Source organism: Sander lucioperca, chromosome 22, assembly GCF_008315115.2.
Source record: "Sander lucioperca isolate FBNREF2018 chromosome 22, SLUC_FBN_1.2, whole genome shotgun sequence".
NCBI lineage: Eukaryota > Metazoa > Chordata > Actinopteri > Perciformes > Percidae > Sander > Sander lucioperca.
In genome coordinates this window covers 12,096,472-12,115,225 of record NC_050194.1, presented here as the reverse complement: position 1 = coordinate 12,115,225, position 18,754 = coordinate 12,096,472, and the positions used below count along the sequence as shown (strand labels likewise).

Here is an 18,754-nt window from a genome sequence, read left to right as displayed (position 1 = left end):
CACAACAATATGTTCGCGACAATAACAATAACAAGTATTCGTTGGCAATGAAAACCTTAAAGAAAAACACGTAAAAGCAAAATAATCTAATCTTATCTCGTGAAAGTTAAGATATAGGGCAAAAATATAAACTAATAAAATATAATGTAATATAAATATATAATATAATTTGTGTAGACAGTATTGCAAATATATAAAACTAATGTAAAAAGAATGTGGTAATGTATATGCATTATGAGAAGTAAATAAAGACTATAAGTAAAAAAAATATGTATATATTTGGATCCGCTTCCAGCTGAACTCTCCTCTTTGAACACAAGCACAAATGATGTTTGTGCTCTAAATAAATGTAAATGTAAATGACCAGTCCGGAGTGTTTCCTAAACAGATGTTGAGCTCAGAAAGCAGTGTGGACACCAGAAATGAATGAAACATAATGATCCATCTAGGTTCTGTCAGCAGAAGCATGATGCTGAATTTGTCTGTGGTGTTCTGTACTGTAACTCTTCACACAACGCCTTGTGTTTTTTCTCAACCATTCGTGGGTATACAGAGATTTATTTATGCAGCTGAGCTCATGCTGTCGATGTACAATGCTTGGTTGGTTTCCTTTGGTTAAAACAGGTATGGTGAGGTTTTTTTTTTTTGAGACGTTTTGTTATTCTCTTTGTTTTGTTTTCAGATTATAGCCAAGTATGGACTCAGAACAGCTGTCTTGTACTTGACTGATGGCGTGCAAATAAAACTGCATCCCGAACAGAATATGCCCTATGTTAATCTTGGATAGGATTTATCCCTTTTCCATTATTGCCTGCCACTGAACACGCTTTTCCCAATTCATTAGCCGAAGCTGAAATACTAATTTCTACACATAACTAGCGTATCTGTTGTTTAACTGGACAGCATTGTTCCCTTTCGTTCCATTCAAAGAAAAGAAGGGGATTTGAGCTCGGTGAGCACTCCTGTAAGAGATTTGATGAATCATAAGGATGTAGAACCAATTGCTAATTCCAACACTGTGCGGACTAAGAGGATGCAGTTTCGGGTTCATGAATGAATTCAAACTATGTCGACACCTCCGTTTAAAAGAAGGCACTCTTGTTTCATTCTACTTTAAATGCAGAGGCAGTGATCCTCCTTATTTCCTCCACTCAGGGATTTGACTGTGGACCAGTCCTGTTGGCTCAGGGGCGGGACTTCAAGCGGCGCTCCTCTCAGACTATAAATACCACCTCCTGCACACCCCCACAGTCAATATAGTCAGCCGACGCACAGCGAGGATACGCTACTTTCCCGGAAAGAAAACACAGAAAGGTAAAGTGTGAGCGTTAACTATTAGTATTGTGTGTTTCCACATTTGGTGTTGATGGCTAACTTCATCAACTATATAGTACACTTTAATTTCGTTAAGAAACTGTAATATAACGTTGGACTTCGTTAGTCACTTGACAACAAAACGGCGCGCGCCATAGCCAGTCGGCTAACTGCTAGCTAGCTACATTTGAGATACTCGTACAAACTTCACTTCAAAGAAACACATGCTATTACAATTAAACTTACATTTAAGGTTTACTTAACTTGAATAGTCCTATCAAGTGGGCTTAGATGACTACCGTGGCTTATTAGTGACATTGTTAAAGCCTAGCTAAGCGGTAGCTAGCTGGCGCCATTTTGCATCGGTTTAAAATTGCTCGCTAACGACAGCAAAGAAACGTGTGTGTGTCCCGCAGCTTAATGGTGGCGCGGCTGGCAATGGGCTTGTTTTGTTTAAATAAAACCATCGGCGTATCGACAGAAGTTATACCATGTCTGCGCATTAAGAAACGTCCCATCACAAATTGAGTTGCCGCTAACAAAATGTTTCTAGTAACGTTACCGTTGCTGAAAAATATATCAGGGAATTGTTTATTCTATATGAGACTGTTAGTTATAACCGAGTGTCAATTGTGAAATTGCTACAGTGACGTTTGTTCACTAGGGTAGTAGCTAATTTGTCCAGTTAAAAGTAGCGTATTAAGAGCAGTAATGTTACGTGTGAAATGTAATTCGTTGTTGGCTTCATCTTTTGTTTTCAGACCTGCAGGTGAAGTATGGCTCGTACCAAGCAGACCGCTCGTAAATCCACCGGAGGAAAGGCGCCTAGGAAGCAGTTGGCCACCAAAGCGGCGAGGAAAAGCGCGCCATCCACAGGCGGAGTGAAGAAGCCCCACAGATACAGGTACACATGCTGTGCTCAGGTTTGTTAGTGGTGGTGTAGCAAGGCTATTGTGATTGTAAATCTGAGGCAACAAATAACAGTACACATGCATTATTTCAAACTGTTCAGTGGGTATCGGTTTTCCCCCAGTGTTTCATTGCGTTCACTTGTTGTTGTAGGCCTGGTACTGTTGCTCTGCGTGAGATCCGTCGGTACCAGAAGTCCACCGAGCTGCTCATCAGGAAGCTGCCTTTCCAGCGTCTTGTGAGGGAAATAGCTCAAGATTTCAAGACTGATCTGCGTTTCCAGAGTGCAGCTATTGGCGCTCTGCAGGTGAGATGGCACTTTCTTTTTACATGTTCTATCTCGCTTAAGTGTGTTATAACTTTGATTTCTTCTCCTCGTGTAGGAAGCCAGTGAGGCCTACTTGGTTGGACTGTTTGAGGACACCAACCTGTGCGCTATTCATGCAAAGAGGGTTACCATCATGCCCAAGGACATTCAGCTGGCCAGGCGAATTAGAGGGGAGCGTGCATAAATGATTCATTGGATTTTATCTTTTTAGTGGGGGGGGTGGGTGGGATTGACTGGGGGTTTGTTTTGTAAATCTTGGAACTATTACCAGCATGTGTACCACCTAATTTGCAGTTTCAGGCTTGTTTTTTCCTTTTTGTACTTTTTTCATTTCACTCTGGACTTTCTCCAACTGTCTATTCACTGTAGAATAGAGCATTCATATCTGTAAATGCTGAAAAACAATATTCCACTGCCTTTCTCAGGTTTGCATACTATTTTAGAATCCATACCTTGTTATCCTGTGTGTGCATGTCACAGGATTTCTTGTTGTGCTGTAAATAAACTTTCCGCTACCTCAAATTCTCAGCCTTTTTTTTTTTTTTCCCTTAAGGAGTATATGCTTTAGATAGGATAAGGGAAGTATTTTACTTAACTATAAAGTTAATGCTTGTAGTGCTGTAAGTGAAATCTAAATTTAAGATCAGCAAAGGCTTGTTAAGCATGTCAGGCAGCATCAAAAAAATGGAATAGTTCCCATTGCTAAGCATGTCGTGGCATGCTAAGGTGTATGTAGTGAACTGAAAAGAGAAATTACAAACAATTCTCAGTGTTTACACTTTACTCCACATGTTGACAACTCAACTGAATACTTGCAAGAAACTTGTAGTCTAAACATTTTCAAGATCTGGTGCCACAGCCTGAAATACTAGACACATTTCACAATAAATACAACCTCAAATATATACAAATCTTACATTTGTTAACTTGATTTATTTTGGGCTTGCTCCTGTTCTTCGTCTGAAAGCAAGCCTGGTAACTGCTCATAGAGCTCCCGCTCCAGCTGTACATCAATGTTAGTCTCTCCTCTCAGTGCACACCACAGTAGAAAGCTGGTGAATATCAGGCTGACGGGGAGGACCTTCCACCAGGGCCGCTCAAACTGGCTCCCCATGGAGCGGTCAACTTTCCAGGTTCTGTGACTGGCTTTACTAGTGGAGAACTTGATGGGTTCATTGTTCACCTCTTCATCGCCATCTCTGGACTTAGCTAACCTCTGAGAGCTCAGAGTTAGGAACCGCACACCGCTCAGTCTGCTGACAAAGAACAAGAATACATCAGTTACGACTGGAAAGTAAATTTCCATGTTTAAGTGCTGTACTAATGTATAATTATGTCCTTGTGCTTCAGTATTAGCATTTTGGAGACTTGACAGATTTAGATTTCACATACAAAATCAGTTTATTAAATATGACGCCCCGGTATAGATTAAACTACCCAACAGTGTACATATAACACCTAGCTTAAATTTCATTTTACTTGACAAAATCTGTAGGTTAGTAACGTTAGAGGGTAGCATTAAAGTTAAAACTTAGTCATTGAACCACACCACTATTAGATTCAACGTGGGATCTATAAGTAGATGTACACTCACCTCACAGTCCGTGTAACGTTAGCTTTATGAATCAATATCCCTCGTCTGAAAGCAACGCGTGCCAGATTGGTGAAAACTCGTCCTGCTGTAGTAGACATCTCGGACAACTGGTCATCTTAGGACACACGACGTTAAGTGAAATAAAGGTTTTCTTATTAAACACACCTTCGTAGGTCATGTAATCATTGTGCAACCTTGAATTTCTTCCGGTGCCGCTGTTGAACACCAGTTTTGACCGTTCCACTAAAACGCAGAGGACTACCTAGCTTCTTTTTCTTTATGGTGGGCTTGGTGGCATAGTCTATATCATAGATCGTTAATATTTAATATATTAAATATATGGCCTGAGAAGCACAGACTCTAGTAGCCTAGTTGGTGTAATTTAATATCAGTCTTTGTTACCAGCTGCTTTATGTTTTAACACTGTAACATTACATTAACTGTTCTCTATGTGTTTAAATGCTGTGGTGTTATTTTTCTACTGAAACATATTTCCAAACCACACTCACTTCAAGAAACCATTATATTGTTTGCTTAATATTTATAAAGTATATAAAATATGATAGCTACGAGGGTCTTTGAAGCGGTCTCGCCCATTGACCAATCACAAAACAAAAGGAAATATCCGTCCAATCCTATGGTCCAATCACCCTTCATCTGTCCGACATCACTTCCGGTTGAGGTCCATGCTCGAATCTACTTACTCGAATTATACACGTTTTGTCGCAGTTTAAGTAAGTACATTTAGATATAAGAACAATGTGATAAGATACATGTTTCGTCCATGATTACGTTTTTAGTGGTTATGGCATTTTTATGTGGGGGCCGTAGAAACCACAGTAACCAGCGTAATACGTGTTTTTGGCTGTGAAAAATGTTTCCATGTGTTGAGTATCAGTTGTACTTGAGGTCAAAATGTTCTTGTGTTTCTCTGTCAATGTCATGAAATATTTATCACAGCAAATTAAGTAAGCAAAAGCCCTAATCCTCCTTTAGGCTTATTGTATGTCCATTTAATACTACAGTGTGTGTATGCGTATTGTTTAGTATGCTCGTGCTTTTGTTTGTAGGAGTATATTATCCAATGGCCAAAGACAAATTTTTGACAAACCCGCCTAAAAGGAAGAAGTTGAGTTCAAATGTCAGCGAGGTTCATGAAGAAGAAATGGACACTAAAGTAAAAAAGAAAAGGAAAAAGATGGAAGTAGAGGTGAGTAGGACAGTGACTTGTACCTGTACCCATAGACATATGTGCCTGTTTTAGATGACACAACCTGAAAGAATTAAAAATCATGATTGTTTATTTAAATCAGGAGGCTCCAGTACAGATTCCTCATGTGACAATCACAGCAGATGATAAAAAACAGAAAAAGAAAACGAAACACAAAAAGAAACAAAGGACAGAGCAAACACAGAAGACAAAGCAAAGTGAGGTAAGAGCGTTTCCATTTGTTTTCTTCTGTTTCTGTGAACTCTGACTGCTGATTTTTTTTATGCTCCTGGGTAATAACCCAGTCATAAAAACAAGGTGTTTGAAGGTGCTGAAAACCCTAATTTAGAGCAGCTGAAAGTTATAGTTTTTGGAGGCCAAGTTAGTGAAAGTTGACATTGTATTCTTATAGTTGAGTTTGTATTACTAAATTCATTTATATGACAAACATTGGTCTGATTTTTCAATCCAGGTGGCATCAGAAATGTTTTAAAAGCTGAAATTTAAATTGATTTAACTCTGTCAAAACACTATAAAAATTCCCATAAATGGTATACATAAACATTAAATAAGTGATTCAACACAAGCGTTTCCACAACCGTTGGAGCCCTTGCGTTTTCATTGTGCCTTAATGTCTTTACACTGATGGCACAGACATGATCTATTATCTGTGTGACCTACATTATGCAGTTGGCATTTATTTGGGGGGGGCAGAACAGTTTCTGGAAGGATGTTAGAGCTTTAATGTGTGGACCGCCTTGGTCTGTCGCATGTTGCATGGCCACATGTGCTTCCCGCTGGTACAGAGATAGATTTTCCTGAGGCTGACCTGTGTCTGAGCTTGGCCCATATGATCCTCAGTTTATTCTGAAAGGTCTCCCCAAGGAAGCTGTAGATGAGCGGGTTCAGGCAGCTGTTGGAAAAGGCCGCCAGCCTGACAGCATGACCTGTCAGGGGGTAATCCTGCCACAGTGTGCCGCTGTCTGCGTCACCTCTTAGAAGGTGAACACTTATAAACACATTCTCCGGGAGCCAGCAAAGGAAGAAGACTAACACAGCGGCTGAGATCATCCGCAGGGCTTTCTGCCTGCGAGGCCTCTGCTGTGGGCCATCGTGACCCCTGTTGCTCCGCCGGAGCACCTGTGCTATTTTCCAGTAGCACAGACCCATGATGCAGAAAGGCACCAAGAAACCAAGCATCACCTCCAGCCACTGAATCTGGGTCACGTTTGCGAAGCAGAAGTGGAGTTCCCCAGCGTGTTGCCTTTGAGCTATAGCGAGAGGAAGCACGGTGAGTAACGACGAAGACACCCAGATAAGGCAGCAGCTGAGGCGTGCGCGAGGCATGCTGCGACCAATGAAGCCAGTCAGTGCGACAAAGCGGTCAAAGCTCATCCAGGTTAAGAAGAAGACACTGCTGTACATGTTGACCTGCTGAAAAAAGTTCATGAAGGTGCAGAGGCCGGGCCTGTCATAGTAGCCTGGCTTCAGGTTGAACACCTCGATCAGAGAGTCAGCCACAAGGGCGAGGTCGGCCACAGCAAGGTTCACAAAGTAGAGGTCCGGGGCTGTCAAGTGGCCCCTGTGGTACAGGTTGACCACTAAGATGAGGATGTTCCCGATGAAACCGACAGGGAACAGGAATATAATGTAGAGGCTGGAGAGGAAGAGACTGATAATATAAAGTTGACTACTCTCTGAATATGCCTGCAGAAAATCAGACACGGCTGCCTTTGTGTCATTTATCTGAACAGTAAAGACTCTGTAGTCCACGTACATGGTCATGTCCATATTACACTTTAGTGTTGATCTGGTGTTAGCAGTAGCTAATCAATAAGTTGCCATAATGCTTAGTTTCCCAAGGGTTTAGCCCCAGTGGAGACCGTGGTGTCATCTGTTTCCTCTTCCTGCACCGGGGTCTTCTTGGATGTACAGTATAGTGATGCCCACTCTTTGTTCTGTACAGAGAGGAGAAATGCAGTAAGTCAAGCTTGTTTTCAGCTTCTCAGGAATTGGGATATTTCTTGTTTATATGTTTATACCCACTATTACAAGATGTCATATACCATTCTATTCAAGATTATTATACAAGATCAGTTTCAAACCCCATAGTTTATCAATGTGTTTTAGCTCTGCTGTAGCTGTTAAAATGACAGATTGGCTGCCGTTTTTAAAATGATTTCAGAGTTAGGATTAAGAGAGAATGCTATAAAGAGTGAATGCGTCCTTCTGTTGATACAAAATTGCAATAGTGGGGCGGCCTAGTAGTCCCATTTCTTTTTCTCTACTGTCAATTCTACAAAAAAAAAGACATGCTTTAAAATCTTAATCGTTGTGCTACAGTTGCTTTAGAACAACTGTTGGTCAAATTAGTGGTACATTTAACAGAATTTAAAACTATAAGGCAATAGTCAGTTAGCTTTGATATAATTAATGAAGTGATTCATATAAAATACCTGAGTTTCCTTGCACTGCATTGCGGTCTTTCTAATCCTCCCTGTCCCGATGGTGGTGACTTTGTAAGCAGGTGTCACAGTAAATCCAGAGAAGTGTTGTGGTGCCACCCACTACCTACAGCAACAAACACACAATGCAGGCGTGTGTGCACACACCTACTCGCACAAATTTGATTTTTTTTTTTTTTATCACAGCTTCACTTCAGTTTATTAGCAATACAGTAAGTAGTCACAATGAATATCCCCTATGTATGTTTATATAGACTTATTTTATTGCATAAATGTTTACGTCAAGTGAAGTGTGAACAAGACTATGATTGTAGAATGTTAAAATATATAAATATGGGAGTCCTGGAACTTTTAGCAAAGACAGACTAACAGTTTATTTACACAAAACAAGATGGACAGACTGGAATAGTCTCAAATAATCTTTTTTTTTCAGCCTCTTTAAAACACAAAAGATTGTTTATTTAGCAGCCCCTTTGCTTTTGGTAAATGTGATTTGCCATATTGATGTAATGCATCACATTTTGCATTCAGTTATTTTGTGACTTTCCTATAAGATCTGTGTTGCTACTATAATTCTACACAGTGTGAATCAGGTCTAAAATTAAATGTGATGGAAAAAACCTAAGCAAACCAGCTCCTCTACTCGTTTTCCTACTGGTCTCTGGTTTTGAGCCACTCTGTGATGGCACTGATGCAATATGTGATCCATGCAGGTCAGTTATTCCTAGAACTGGTGCCCATCAATTTCTTGAAAGGAGTTGGAAAGTTCACATTATCACTTGTCTGGCTTTAGAAATAATAAAATAAATTATATTGACACTGTTGGCCTACACCTAGAATCAGACTTATTTTCCTTGACCTAATGTTTTTCCTATATGGCATTCTGGGAATTGCAGAGGTTTTTCCGGGCATTTGGTCTAAATGGACTTTTGTGCAAATCGTGTTTATGCAAACGGAGTCTCTTTTCCGAGAAAAGAGGTGTGTCTGAGAGCAGTTTAAAGAGAGATAAAATTGCACATACTACCAACAGTAAGTCCTTTTTTAATGGTTCTATTCATAGTTGTTGATTTATAACAACTGTGTGAACATATTGCAACAGTGACTATAAGGACTGTACATGATGCACAGTTCTGGAGATGTACAGCAAAACAGTTATTTTTGTAAAATACAAATGTACAAAAAAATGAAATTTGAAAAATAGTTTTGCAAACTTTGAGACAACATGCATGTAAAACAGTTAAATAGTCACGAGAAAAATAAACACTGAAAGCATTTTAAAAGTTAGATTAAGAATATGTCCAATACATCAGATCGCAAAAGTCTTTATTTCGAAGGCATCAGAAGAGTTCTGTTTTAGATGAGAGAGTCTGTCCTCTATGACTCTATGTCCTGCAGGGTGTCTGTGATCTCGATGTGGGGAGCAATAATGTTTCTGTTGGGCTGTGTGCGTCCTGGGCTTCGACAGCTGTCCCTCAGCTGCCTAAACACTCCGTGGAGACTCTCTCGACACGGCCTGTGCATGAGCAGCACTAGCAGGAGGCTGACACTGCTCCCTGAGAACAGTACAAACTCAGCCACGCTCAGAAACGCCTGCTCATGATGGCTCAGCACCTTCTTCTCTTGTTGTGCTCCTCTCACCAGCGCCACGCTGTAGAAGAGCTGGCAGAAAAACATGACCACGGTGACGGTCAGGAACAAAGGACCCTCCTCAGAGCCGGAGAGGAAACGCCCTTTTGATTTCCACTGCCGGACGCAGCCACCTATTAGAAGTCCCAGTTGAAGGGTGTAGGGAATCAAAAAAGCCAGGCACAACCTAGCCGCTGCATACGACTCACCAGCATGGACTGGATCCATAAAACACGTGTGTGTTTTATTCAGACCATCTCTGGGTCCACGAAGCCCAGCCAGCAGTAGAGAAATCAGGATAGAAGTCAGGATCACCAGAGCCGCACAGACCCAAGGCTTCCTCAGCAGGGTGTGGGATGGAGGATCCAGGGTTAGGACATAAGCCATGAGCACTAAGACCAGCAGGCCACTCAGAGAGGCTGTGTTGATGGTAAAGGAGAGTGCAGCACAGCCCAAACCTGTGGTATGCAGGTATTTTGGTCTGTAGGCCACAGCATGGAGAGAGAGAAGCAGAAGCAGCAGCTGGAGGCCACAAAAGCCCCAGAGCAGGCAGTCGAGCCAGGCCAGCCGTCTCTGGGCTCTGTAGGTCTGGATGAAGCTGTAGAGCAGGAAGCAGCCTGCGATGAAGCCCAGCCCCGCAAAGAAACTGTAGACATAGTTTGCCCTGGAGGTTATGTCATTGGCTGCAATTTTGTCTAAGTTAGAGAAAGGGGATGCTGCTGAAGTGGAGGTGTCCATGATGGAGGTGGTGTTGTCCACGATGGTGGAATTGTTGGAAAATGGAGGTGTGGTGCTCGACACCAAGTTCATGCTTTGATTAGACTGAAAATGAAAAGAGAAAACATGCACTGATGACATCCTGTCTTCTTTAGCATCACCCGCCACTGTTTGTGAAGCATTTCCTCTCATCAGGGGAGAATAGAAATCTAATGAACTATTAGCAAAGTTCAGGTGCTTTGGGTACAAGTATTTGTATATTATATATTACTGGTGTCTGTAAATCAGCTGTTCTTTTAGTGCACAAAAAACTAGTGGAAATGCATTGTTAAGAACAACCACATTTGAGTAATTAAGCTCATTTATTAGCTGTTTCTAAAACCTTTTCAGCAGTGTTTACTATTGCTCAGCCTGTGAATCATTAAATTGGTTTTCCACAGAAACACTCTTACCACATATTGTGCATTTCCTTCCTGAATTAACTCAAAAGTTGAGCTGAAATTTTAACTTAACTGGAAGTCATCATTGTCGATCTCTAAAAAATATATACAGTGCTGACTAGATTTTTTTAGAAAGGAAACATTTTGACTCGATTTAGTCAAAATGTTTGCCTTCTAAAATCTTTTCTACGACCACACGTCCCCGTTGGCCAGTCTTTGTCTGCTCTCCTTTGAAGAACTGCCTACTCAGTACAAAACACATGTTTCCACTTACCATGTTTGCTTTCGTCACCCGCTCGTCTTCTGTTTTGTATCCACCAGCCCGACGCTGGTGATTGACTCAAAGCTCTGAAAGTGATGCTTGTTGCATGGACACGGCCACTCACTGTGAAGGACTTTTTATATTTCTATGGGCAATACCCTGCCAGCATACTTTCAGAATGACTTCGTGGCCATGTGATCAAAATCTTTTCCTCCCCTCCCTCTTTTTTTTTTTTTTTCCTTCTACATCATCGTGCAGACTGAGGTCTGTTAAATCTGAGCATACTGCGTCCCTTGTTTAACTTCCCCTGAGAGTTAAACACAGTCTTTAAGTTGTGCCGTGGTTACTGGCTACTGCAGCTAAATGGCTTTAATTTGGTTCTTTATTCCTTAAGTTTAAACAAGTGTTGTACCAAGCATGAAGTATTCTGCAGACAAATGGAGAGCTAGATAATTAATTTCACCCTGTTACAAAGGGAAAATATTACTTTTTGTCTGTGGTAGTGTTGTCTCGTCATGAAATTGAAATTCATTTTTTGTTCACTCACACAACCCCTGTTTGTTTTTGTGGCTCCTCTGTACGATTGGGCAAAAACCGACTTAACGGGTGGTTATTTTTAAACCGTGCAAACGTGTGCTGTGAATTGCGAGGGCTTCGAATGTTGAAAGGATGTCACACACCTCAGTAAACTTCACAACACAGTATATTGTGATGCTGACCTCATAGCTGCAGATACAGGAAACGTCCCTCTGAGCTGCAGTGCAACAGGAAGTGATTCAAACTCAAAAAGGTGTTTTTGCTTTCACATGTCTTAAGTCTGTAGCAAAACAAAATGTTACATTTATTTTATATCTTACATTAAACTTAAGATATTTTAAGCATCTAGTATTGGCTCTGCACTGACCCAGAAAACTGTAAAATACTGAAAATTGGCAGGAAGTGGCTGTTAAGTAAACAGTTTTGTTATTGTTATGTTATGTTTTTGTTACCATTCAATCAATGTGGAGTTATTTAGGGATATTGGATAATGGTTTTTGATAAGGGTCTACAAAGGAAGGCCTGTTAATGTAGATAACTCCCATGAGCCTTTGTTTTGCTTTGGTGCGACTTCCAGATTTCCAATCCACCCCATCGCCCGGAGGGGACACACGAGCTGGAGGGAGAGGAGGACTTAAGTCCCGAGGAGAAGCGTGTCCTGGAGAGGAAGATGAAGAAGATCCTGAAAAAGGAAGAGAAGAAGAGGCTTAAAGCTGAGGGAGAGACCTTGCCGAAAACTGAGGCATCTGGACCCATTGCACCTCAGCAGGCCTTAGATTACCTCACCTGGTAAGAGCCACTCTTATTTAGTACAGGACAGGTGAATCGACTTGTTGGCCTCCTGCCTATGATGTCATCACTTCTTACATACGTAACCACAGGTCCAAAACAACCCCATCTTTGTATCCACTTAACAAGCAATTTACTATTCAGGTATTTAAGCCATGATATGGATCCAGAAGACCACAAATGGTTCACAAACTGGCCATCTTTAAATTACATTTCACAGCAAAAAACGTAATCGGAAACACCTGAACAATGTGATGCAATTCAATACAGTCCTCAAAACAAAATACTACTTTGGTTATGTTGGTTACTTATGTTGAGAATGTGTCAAATGTGTAACTCTTTGGTAATTGTTGATGGTGGTGTGTGGTCAGATTTTACACATTAAGTTCAGTATCCCAGTCATAAGGAGCACAACCTTGTAAAAATGTATAATATCTCCTGTGGCTCTGAAGGATCCTTCTAAAGTCTGAGAAAAATAACCTTGATGAGTTCTGCTTGAGACAAAACATTTGTAACAGAAAGCCTGTGTTGCTAACTTGGGGTATTGAGTTTGAAAGAGGTTTGTGTTTACAGGCATGGTCTTATGAAAGCTCTTATCACGTTGCATTGTGAAAAGCGTGCTGTATGATCCAGTGTTATTTAGACTGACCCATATTAGGGACTACAACTCAGGATACCTTGGCCTCTACTACTTTGATTTTGACTATTCTTTTTCTAATCTGTCTCTTGTGTTACGACACCAGATCTCTGGAGTGCCTCTTCAAGGACAAGGTCCTGCCCCTTGTTATGTATACGGGAGGACATAATACAGTGAACAGTATAAAACAACCTAGCATAATAACACAGACAACAAACTGCGGTATCAAAAAAACCAACACCTTTCTTGTAATTACAACTCTCATCGGTTTGGTCTTTGCAGCTGGGCTGAGAACCGCGCAGAGTGGAAGTTCCAGAAGACCAGGCAGACGTGGTTACTGCAGCACATATTTGACTCCCAACAGGTAAAATGAACCCGTGTGATGATGATGATGGTGATGATGATGATGATGATGTGGGATTTTTAGGAGGTACAGAGTGAGGGAGGTGTTGACTTCAGAGCAATGTCTTCCTGTTAGTTTGAGTTACACCCACTCTCTAATCTCCATTCATAAAATATATATTTTTAAGATATTTTTGAATACAGCATGGTTGACACTTTTGTAGAACAGAAAGGTCATCCATCCATCTTCTTCCGCTTATCCGGTAACGGGTCGCGGGGGTAGCAGCTCCAGCAGGGGACCCCAAACTTCCCTTTCCCGAGCCACATTAACCAGCTCCGACTGGGGGATCCCGAGGCGTTCCCAGGCCAGGTTGGAGATATAATCCCTCCACCTAGTCCTGGGTCTTCCCCGAGGCCTCCTCCCAGCTGGACGTGCCTGGAAAACCTCCCTAGGGAGGCGCCCAGGGGGCATCCTTACCAGATGCCCGAACCACCTCAACTGGCTCCTTTCGACGCGAAGGAGCAGCGGCTCTACTCCGAGCTCCTCACGGATGACTGAGCTTCTCACCCTATCTCTAAGGGAGACGCCAGCCACCCTCCTGAGGAAACCCATTTCGGCCGCTTGTACCCTGGATCTCGTTCTTTCGGTCATGACCCAGCCTTCATGACCATAGGTGAGGGTAGGAACGAAAACTGACCGGTAGATTGAGAGCTTTGCCTTCTGGCTCAGCTCTCTTTTCGTCACAACGGTGCGATAAATTGAGTGTAATACCGCACCCGCTGCGCCGATTCTCCGACCAATCTCCCGCTCCATTGTTCCCTCACTCGCGAACAAGACTCCAAGGTACTTGAACTCCTTCACTTGGGGTAAAGACTCATTCCCTACCTGGAGAAGGCACTCCATCGGTTTCCTGCTGAGAACCATGGCCTCAGATTTAGAGGTGCTGATCCTCATCCCAGCCGCTTCACACTCGGCTGCGAACCGATCCAGTGAGTGCTGAAGGTCACAGGCCGACGATGCCATCAGGACCACATCATCTGCAAAAAGCAGCGATGAGATCCCCAGCTCACCAAACTGCAACCCCTCTCCACCCCGACTACGCCTCGATATCCTGTCCATAAATACTACAAACAGGATTGGTGACAAAGCGCAGCCCTGGCGGAGGCCAACTCTCACCTGAAACGAGTCCGACTTACTGCCGAGAACCCGGACACAGCTCTCGCTTTGGTCGTACAGAGATTGGATGGCCCTGAGAAGGGACCCCCTCACCCCGTACTCCCGCAGCACCTCCCACAGTGTCTCCCGGGGGACCCGGTCATACGCCTTCTCCAGATCCACAAAGCACATGTAGACCGGTTGGGCATACTCCCAGGCTCCCTCCAGGATCCTTGCGAGAGTAAAGATCTGGTCCATTGTTCCACGACCAGGACGGAATCCGCATTGTTCCTCTTCAACCTGAGGTTCGACTATCGACCGAACCCTCCTTTCCAGCACCTTGGAGTAGACTTTACCGGGGAGGCTGAGAAGTGTGATACCCCTGTAATTGGCACACACCCTCTGGTCCCCCTTTTTGAAAAGGGGAACCACCACCCCGGTCTGCCACTCCTTAGGCACCGTCCCCGACTTCCACGCAATGTTGAAGAGGCGTGTCAACCAAGACAACCCCTCCACACCCAGAGCTTTAAGCATTTCTGGACGGATCTCATCAATCCCTGGGGCTTTGCCACTGTGGAGTTGTTTAACTACCTCAGCAACTTCCACCAGGGAAATTGACGACAATCCCCCATCATCCTCCAGCTCTGCCTCTACCTTAGAGGGCGTATTAGTCGGATTTAGGAGTTCCTCAAAGTGCTCCTTCCACCGCCCTATTACCTCCTCAGTTGAGGTCAGCAGCGTCCCATCCTTACTGTACACAGCTTGGATGGTTCCCCGCTTCCCCCTCCTGAGGTGGCGAACGGTTTTCCAGAAGCACCTTGGTGCCGACCGAAAGTCCTTCTCCATGTCTTCTCCGAACTTCTCCCACACCCGCTGCTTTGCCTCTTTCACGGCAGAGGCTGCAGCCCTTCGGGCCCTTCGGTACCTTGCAACTGCCTCCGGAGTCCCCTGGGATAACATCCCAGAAAGACTCCTTCTTCAGTCGGACGGCTTCCCTGACCACCGGTGTCCACCACGGTGTTCGTGGGTTGCCGCCCCTTGAGGCACCTAAGACCCTAAGACCACAGCTCCCCGCCGCAGCTTCAGCAATGGAAACTTTGAACATTGTCCACTCGGGTTCAATGCCCCCAGCCTCCACAGGGATGCACGAAAAGCTCCGCCGGAGGTGTGAGTTGAAAGTCTGTCGGACAGGGGCCTCCTCCAGACGTTCCCAGTTCACCCGCACTACCCGTTTGGGTTTACCAGGTCTGTCCAGAGTCTTCCCCCACCCTCTGACCCAACTCACCACCAGATGGTGATCAGTTGACAGCTCTGCCCCTCTCTTCACCCGAGTGTCCAAAACATACGGCCTCAGATCAGATGAAACGATTATAAAATCGATCATTGACCTTTGGCCTAGGGTGCTCTGGTACCAAGTACACTTATGAGCATCCCTATGTTCGAACATGGTGTTCGTTATAGACAATCCATGACTAGCACAGAAGTCCAACAACAAACAACCACTCTGGTTTAGATCAGGGAGGCCGTTCCTCCCAATCACGCCTCTCCATGTGTCTCCATCATTGCCCACGTGCGCATTGAAGTCCCCCAGCAGAACTATGGAGTCCCCTACTGGAGCCCCATACAGGACTCCATTCAGGGTCTCCAAGAAGGCCGAATACTCCGAGCTCTTGTTTGGTGCATACGCACAAACAACAGTCAGAGTTTTCCCCCCCACAACCCGCAGGCGTAGGGAGGCGACCCTCTCGTCCACCGGGGTAAACTCCAACGTAGCGGCGCTCAGCCGGGGACTTGTGAGTATCCCCACACCCGCCCGGCGCCTCACACCCTGGGCAACTCCGGAGAAGAAAAGAGTCCAACCCCTATCCAGGAGTATGGTTCCAGAACCGAGACTGTGCGTAGAGGTAAGCCCCACCAGATCCAACTGGTAGCGCTCCACCTCCCGCACAAGTTCCGGTTCCTTCCCCCACAGAGAGGTGACGTTCCACGTCCCCAGAGCCAGCGTCTGCTGCCCGGGTCTGGTCCGTCGAGGCCCCTGACCTTCACTGCCACCCATGTGGCAGCGCACCCAACCCCAGCGGTTCCTCCCACAGGTGGTGGGCCCATGGGTTGGAGAGAGAGGTGCCACGTAGCTTTTTCGGGCTGTGCCCGGCCGGGCTCCGTGGCAAACCCGGCCACCAGGCGCTCGCTGACGGGCCCTCCATCTGGGCCTGGCTCCAGACGGGGGCCCCGGGCTTCCTCCGGGCAGGGTCACATCATCTCTACCTCGTTTTTTCATGGGGTTTTTGAACCATTCTTTGTCTGGCCCCTCACCTGAGACCACTTTGCCTTGGGAGACCATACCAGGAGCACAAAGCTCCAGACAACACAGCCCTCAGGTTCATAGGGACACACAAACCTCTCCACCACGATAAGGTGATGGTTCCCGGAGAAGCGCATATATATATATATATATATATATATATAATTTTCTATCTCTCTCTCACACACTCCAACAGTCAAAAGTTTGGGGTCACTTAGAAATTTTCATTTCACTCCATTATAGACAGAATACCAGCTGAGATCAGTTGCATTTTTTTTTCAACCAGGGCAGCAGTTTTCAGATTTGATTATGTGCTTAAATAACTGCAAAAGGGTTCTCCAATGTTTTCTCAGTTAGTTTTTTTTTAAATGATATCAGATTAGTAAACAGAATGTGCCTTTGGAACATTGGATGAATGGCTGCTGATAATGGGCAATGTAGATATTGCATTAAAGATCAGCCACTTCTTTCTACAACAGTCGAGAACCCTTTTGCAATTATGTAAGCACATAATGTAATCTGAAAACTGCTGCCCTGGTTAAAAAAACAATGCAACAGATAATGGAATGGAAATTTCTAAGTGACCCCAAACTTTTGACTGTGTGTGTGTGTGTATGTATGTATGTATGTATGTATGTATATATATATATATATATATATATATATATATATATATATATATATATATATATATATATATATATATATATATATATATATATATATGCAGCCGACTGGATTCAAGCAACACAATCATATAAAATATTCTCTCTCAGATTCCAGATGAGAAGTTCTCCGTGCTGCTCCAGTACCTGGAGGGGCTTCGTGGAGGAGCCAAAGACATCACAGTGCAGAAGGCCTTAGTGCAGGTCGAGGAGTCGGGACAAGCACCAGAGGACACAGATGTCCAGCAGAGGGCGCACAGAGCCAGAGAAGTTATCCAGCTGCTCTCCTGAACCCACCACCATCAATCAAAATGAAGCCCACTAGAAAAAGACTGAAACATGTTTGTTGGTCAGTGGACTGAATGAGGTCGTGCTAGGTCTCAAGCTAGGTTTCAAACTTGTTTTATATGTAGTTTTTTGGACTGGTCCTTAAGGGTAAATGATGGGTTTTGATTAAATTACCAATATTTTTTTTATATTTAAATGTGTCTAGGTTACTTTTTATTTTTTTCTTAACATTGCTTGTGTGCACCATTGCCTGGTAGTAATCAGTTACCAAAATAATTTTCTAAAGTATGAAATCTTACAAGTTCATTTCACACAGTAGCTATTTTTTTCCAGCTCCAAATGTAAATAATTCAGTCCAGTTTCCCCATTATGGGCAGACAAGGAGAGATAAAGATGCAACAGACTGCTGAAGTTACAAAGTGTCAGGAATGTTTGTAGTCAAGACATGTTTGTGCGTGTCAAAGCCCCATAATCTGAAGTCGCTTTTCTCATTCATTCAAGGTATAAACATGATTTACAGTTTTAGTTCTCCTCTTCTTTCCAGCCCAGCAGTTCACGATTCATACATTTTTTGTGGAATTAATGTAGACCTATTCTTAAACTAAATCTGTCTCATCATGTGTGGGTGTGGTCGTCCATACTATCCATATAGCCAAGCTTTTTTGTACCCATAATTCACGTCTCATCCATGCCCAAAGCAGATATATAATAGGTACTGTATAGGAGCAGCTGACGGTTGTGGCTGCTGGATCACAGAGAATGTAGGCCTTCTGCACCACAAAGGTTAGTTTTGACTCTTATTTCAGGTTATACACTTTTCAGGGGAAACAACTTAGTCTCTATATGTAAGTTAAGGCTGGTGACATCACTTCCTGGATTTATAAAAATAACCAATTACAGTAAACTTAATATTCCAGAGACATAAATAACTCCAGAGACATAAATAACACCATAAGCCTATCTGTTAATCCTATGTTTTAGTCTGACACACATACACACAAAAAACACCAGTTATTTCATTAAATGCTTTATGTCCTGTCCATGAAAAAATAAATCCAGTTATACTGTTATAGATGTTTTATATAGTGTCTCCTACCTGGCGAAAGGTATCCAGTTTTTCAGTGCACCAACCAAATACAGTACAAAACTTCACCTGCAACAGTGTTTAGGAAC

General features: G+C 43.3%; 5 protein-coding genes across 6 annotated transcripts; 2 read left to right on the top strand and 3 right to left on the bottom strand.

The window, feature by feature from the left end:
- Positions 1-1,109: 1,109 nt before the first annotated feature.
- Positions 1,110-3,073, top strand: h3f3d (H3 histone, family 3D). The gene is made up of 4 exons (XM_031291391.2): positions 1,110-1,314; positions 2,076-2,218; positions 2,377-2,530; positions 2,607-3,073. Exons 2-4 carry the CDS (start codon positions 2,091-2,093, stop codon positions 2,733-2,735), a joined length of 411 nt encoding a protein of 136 aa, XP_031147251.1. The 5' UTR covers positions 1,110-1,314; positions 2,076-2,090; the 3' UTR covers positions 2,736-3,073.
- Positions 3,074-3,324: 251 nt separating this feature from the next.
- c22h16orf91 (chromosome 22 C16orf91 homolog) lies at positions 3,325-4,369 on the bottom strand. Of its 2 annotated transcripts, none has more exons than XM_031291389.2 (2): positions 4,146-4,369; positions 3,325-3,807 (listed from the first exon to the last, which is right to left on the bottom strand). In XM_031291389.2, exons 1-2 carry the CDS (start codon positions 4,241-4,243, stop codon positions 3,474-3,476), a joined length of 432 nt encoding a protein of 143 aa, XP_031147249.1. In that variant the 5' UTR covers positions 4,244-4,369; the 3' UTR covers positions 3,325-3,473. The 2 variants fall into 2 exon arrangements, with proteins under 2 accessions (XP_031147249.1, XP_031147250.1); XM_031291390.2 differs by having other exon boundaries at positions 3,325-3,804.
- A 363-nt stretch (positions 4,370-4,732) lies between these two features.
- On the top strand, positions 4,733-18,624 carry LOC116044294 (uncharacterized protein C7orf50 homolog). The gene is made up of 6 exons (XM_031291375.2): positions 4,733-4,879; positions 5,216-5,355; positions 5,459-5,578; positions 11,980-12,191; positions 13,111-13,192; positions 17,405-18,624. Exons 1-6 carry the CDS (start codon positions 4,783-4,785, stop codon positions 17,582-17,584), a joined length of 831 nt encoding a protein of 276 aa, XP_031147235.1. The 5' UTR covers positions 4,733-4,782; the 3' UTR covers positions 17,585-18,624.
- LOC116044348 (G-protein coupled estrogen receptor 1-like) lies at positions 5,585-7,967 on the bottom strand. Its single transcript, XM_035997661.1, has 2 exons — positions 7,812-7,967; positions 5,585-7,313 (listed from the first exon to the last, which is right to left on the bottom strand). Exon 2 carries the CDS (start codon positions 7,144-7,146, stop codon positions 6,097-6,099), a length of 1,050 nt encoding a protein of 349 aa, XP_035853554.1. The 5' UTR covers positions 7,147-7,313; positions 7,812-7,967; the 3' UTR covers positions 5,585-6,096.
- Positions 8,846-11,412, bottom strand: LOC116044292. The gene is made up of 2 exons (XM_031291373.2): positions 10,878-11,412; positions 8,846-10,268 (listed from the first exon to the last, which is right to left on the bottom strand). The coding sequence occupies exons 1-2, from the start codon at positions 10,878-10,880 to the stop codon at positions 9,195-9,197; spliced, it is 1,077 nt and encodes a 358-aa protein (XP_031147233.1). The 5' UTR covers positions 10,881-11,412; the 3' UTR covers positions 8,846-9,194.
- Positions 18,625-18,754: the final 130 nt, after the last annotated feature.

Bases quoted from the DNA above. Each gene is read 5' to 3' on its own strand.
- h3f3d (XM_031291391.2), top strand. From the start codon at position 2,091: ATGGCTCGTACCAAGCAGACCGCTCGTAAATCCACCGGAGGAAAGGCG. The intron at 2,219-2,376 runs GTACACATGCTG...TTGTTGTTGTAG, and splicing joins AAGAAGCCCCACAGATACAG to GCCTGGTACTGTTGCTCTGC. The intron at 2,531-2,606 runs GTGAGATGGCAC...CTCCTCGTGTAG, and splicing joins CAGCTATTGGCGCTCTGCAG to GAAGCCAGTGAGGCCTACTT.
- c22h16orf91 (XM_031291389.2), bottom strand. From the start codon at position 4,243: ATGTCTACTACAGCAGGACGAGTTTTCACCAATCTGGCACGCGTTGCT. The intron at 3,808-4,145 runs GTGAGTGTACAT...GTTCTTTGTCAG, and splicing joins AACGTTACACGGACTGTGAG to CAGACTGAGCGGTGTGCGGT.
- LOC116044294 (XM_031291375.2), top strand. From the start codon at position 4,783: ATGGTCCAATCACCCTTCATCTGTCCGACATCACTTCCGGTTGAGGTC. The intron at 4,880-5,215 runs GTAAGTACATTT...TTTTGTTTGTAG, and splicing joins CACGTTTTGTCGCAGTTTAA to GAGTATATTATCCAATGGCC. The intron at 12,192-13,110 runs GTAAGAGCCACT...TGGTCTTTGCAG, and splicing joins GCCTTAGATTACCTCACCTG to CTGGGCTGAGAACCGCGCAG.
- LOC116044348 (XM_035997661.1), bottom strand. From the start codon at position 7,146: ATGGACATGACCATGTACGTGGACTACAGAGTCTTTACTGTTCAGATA.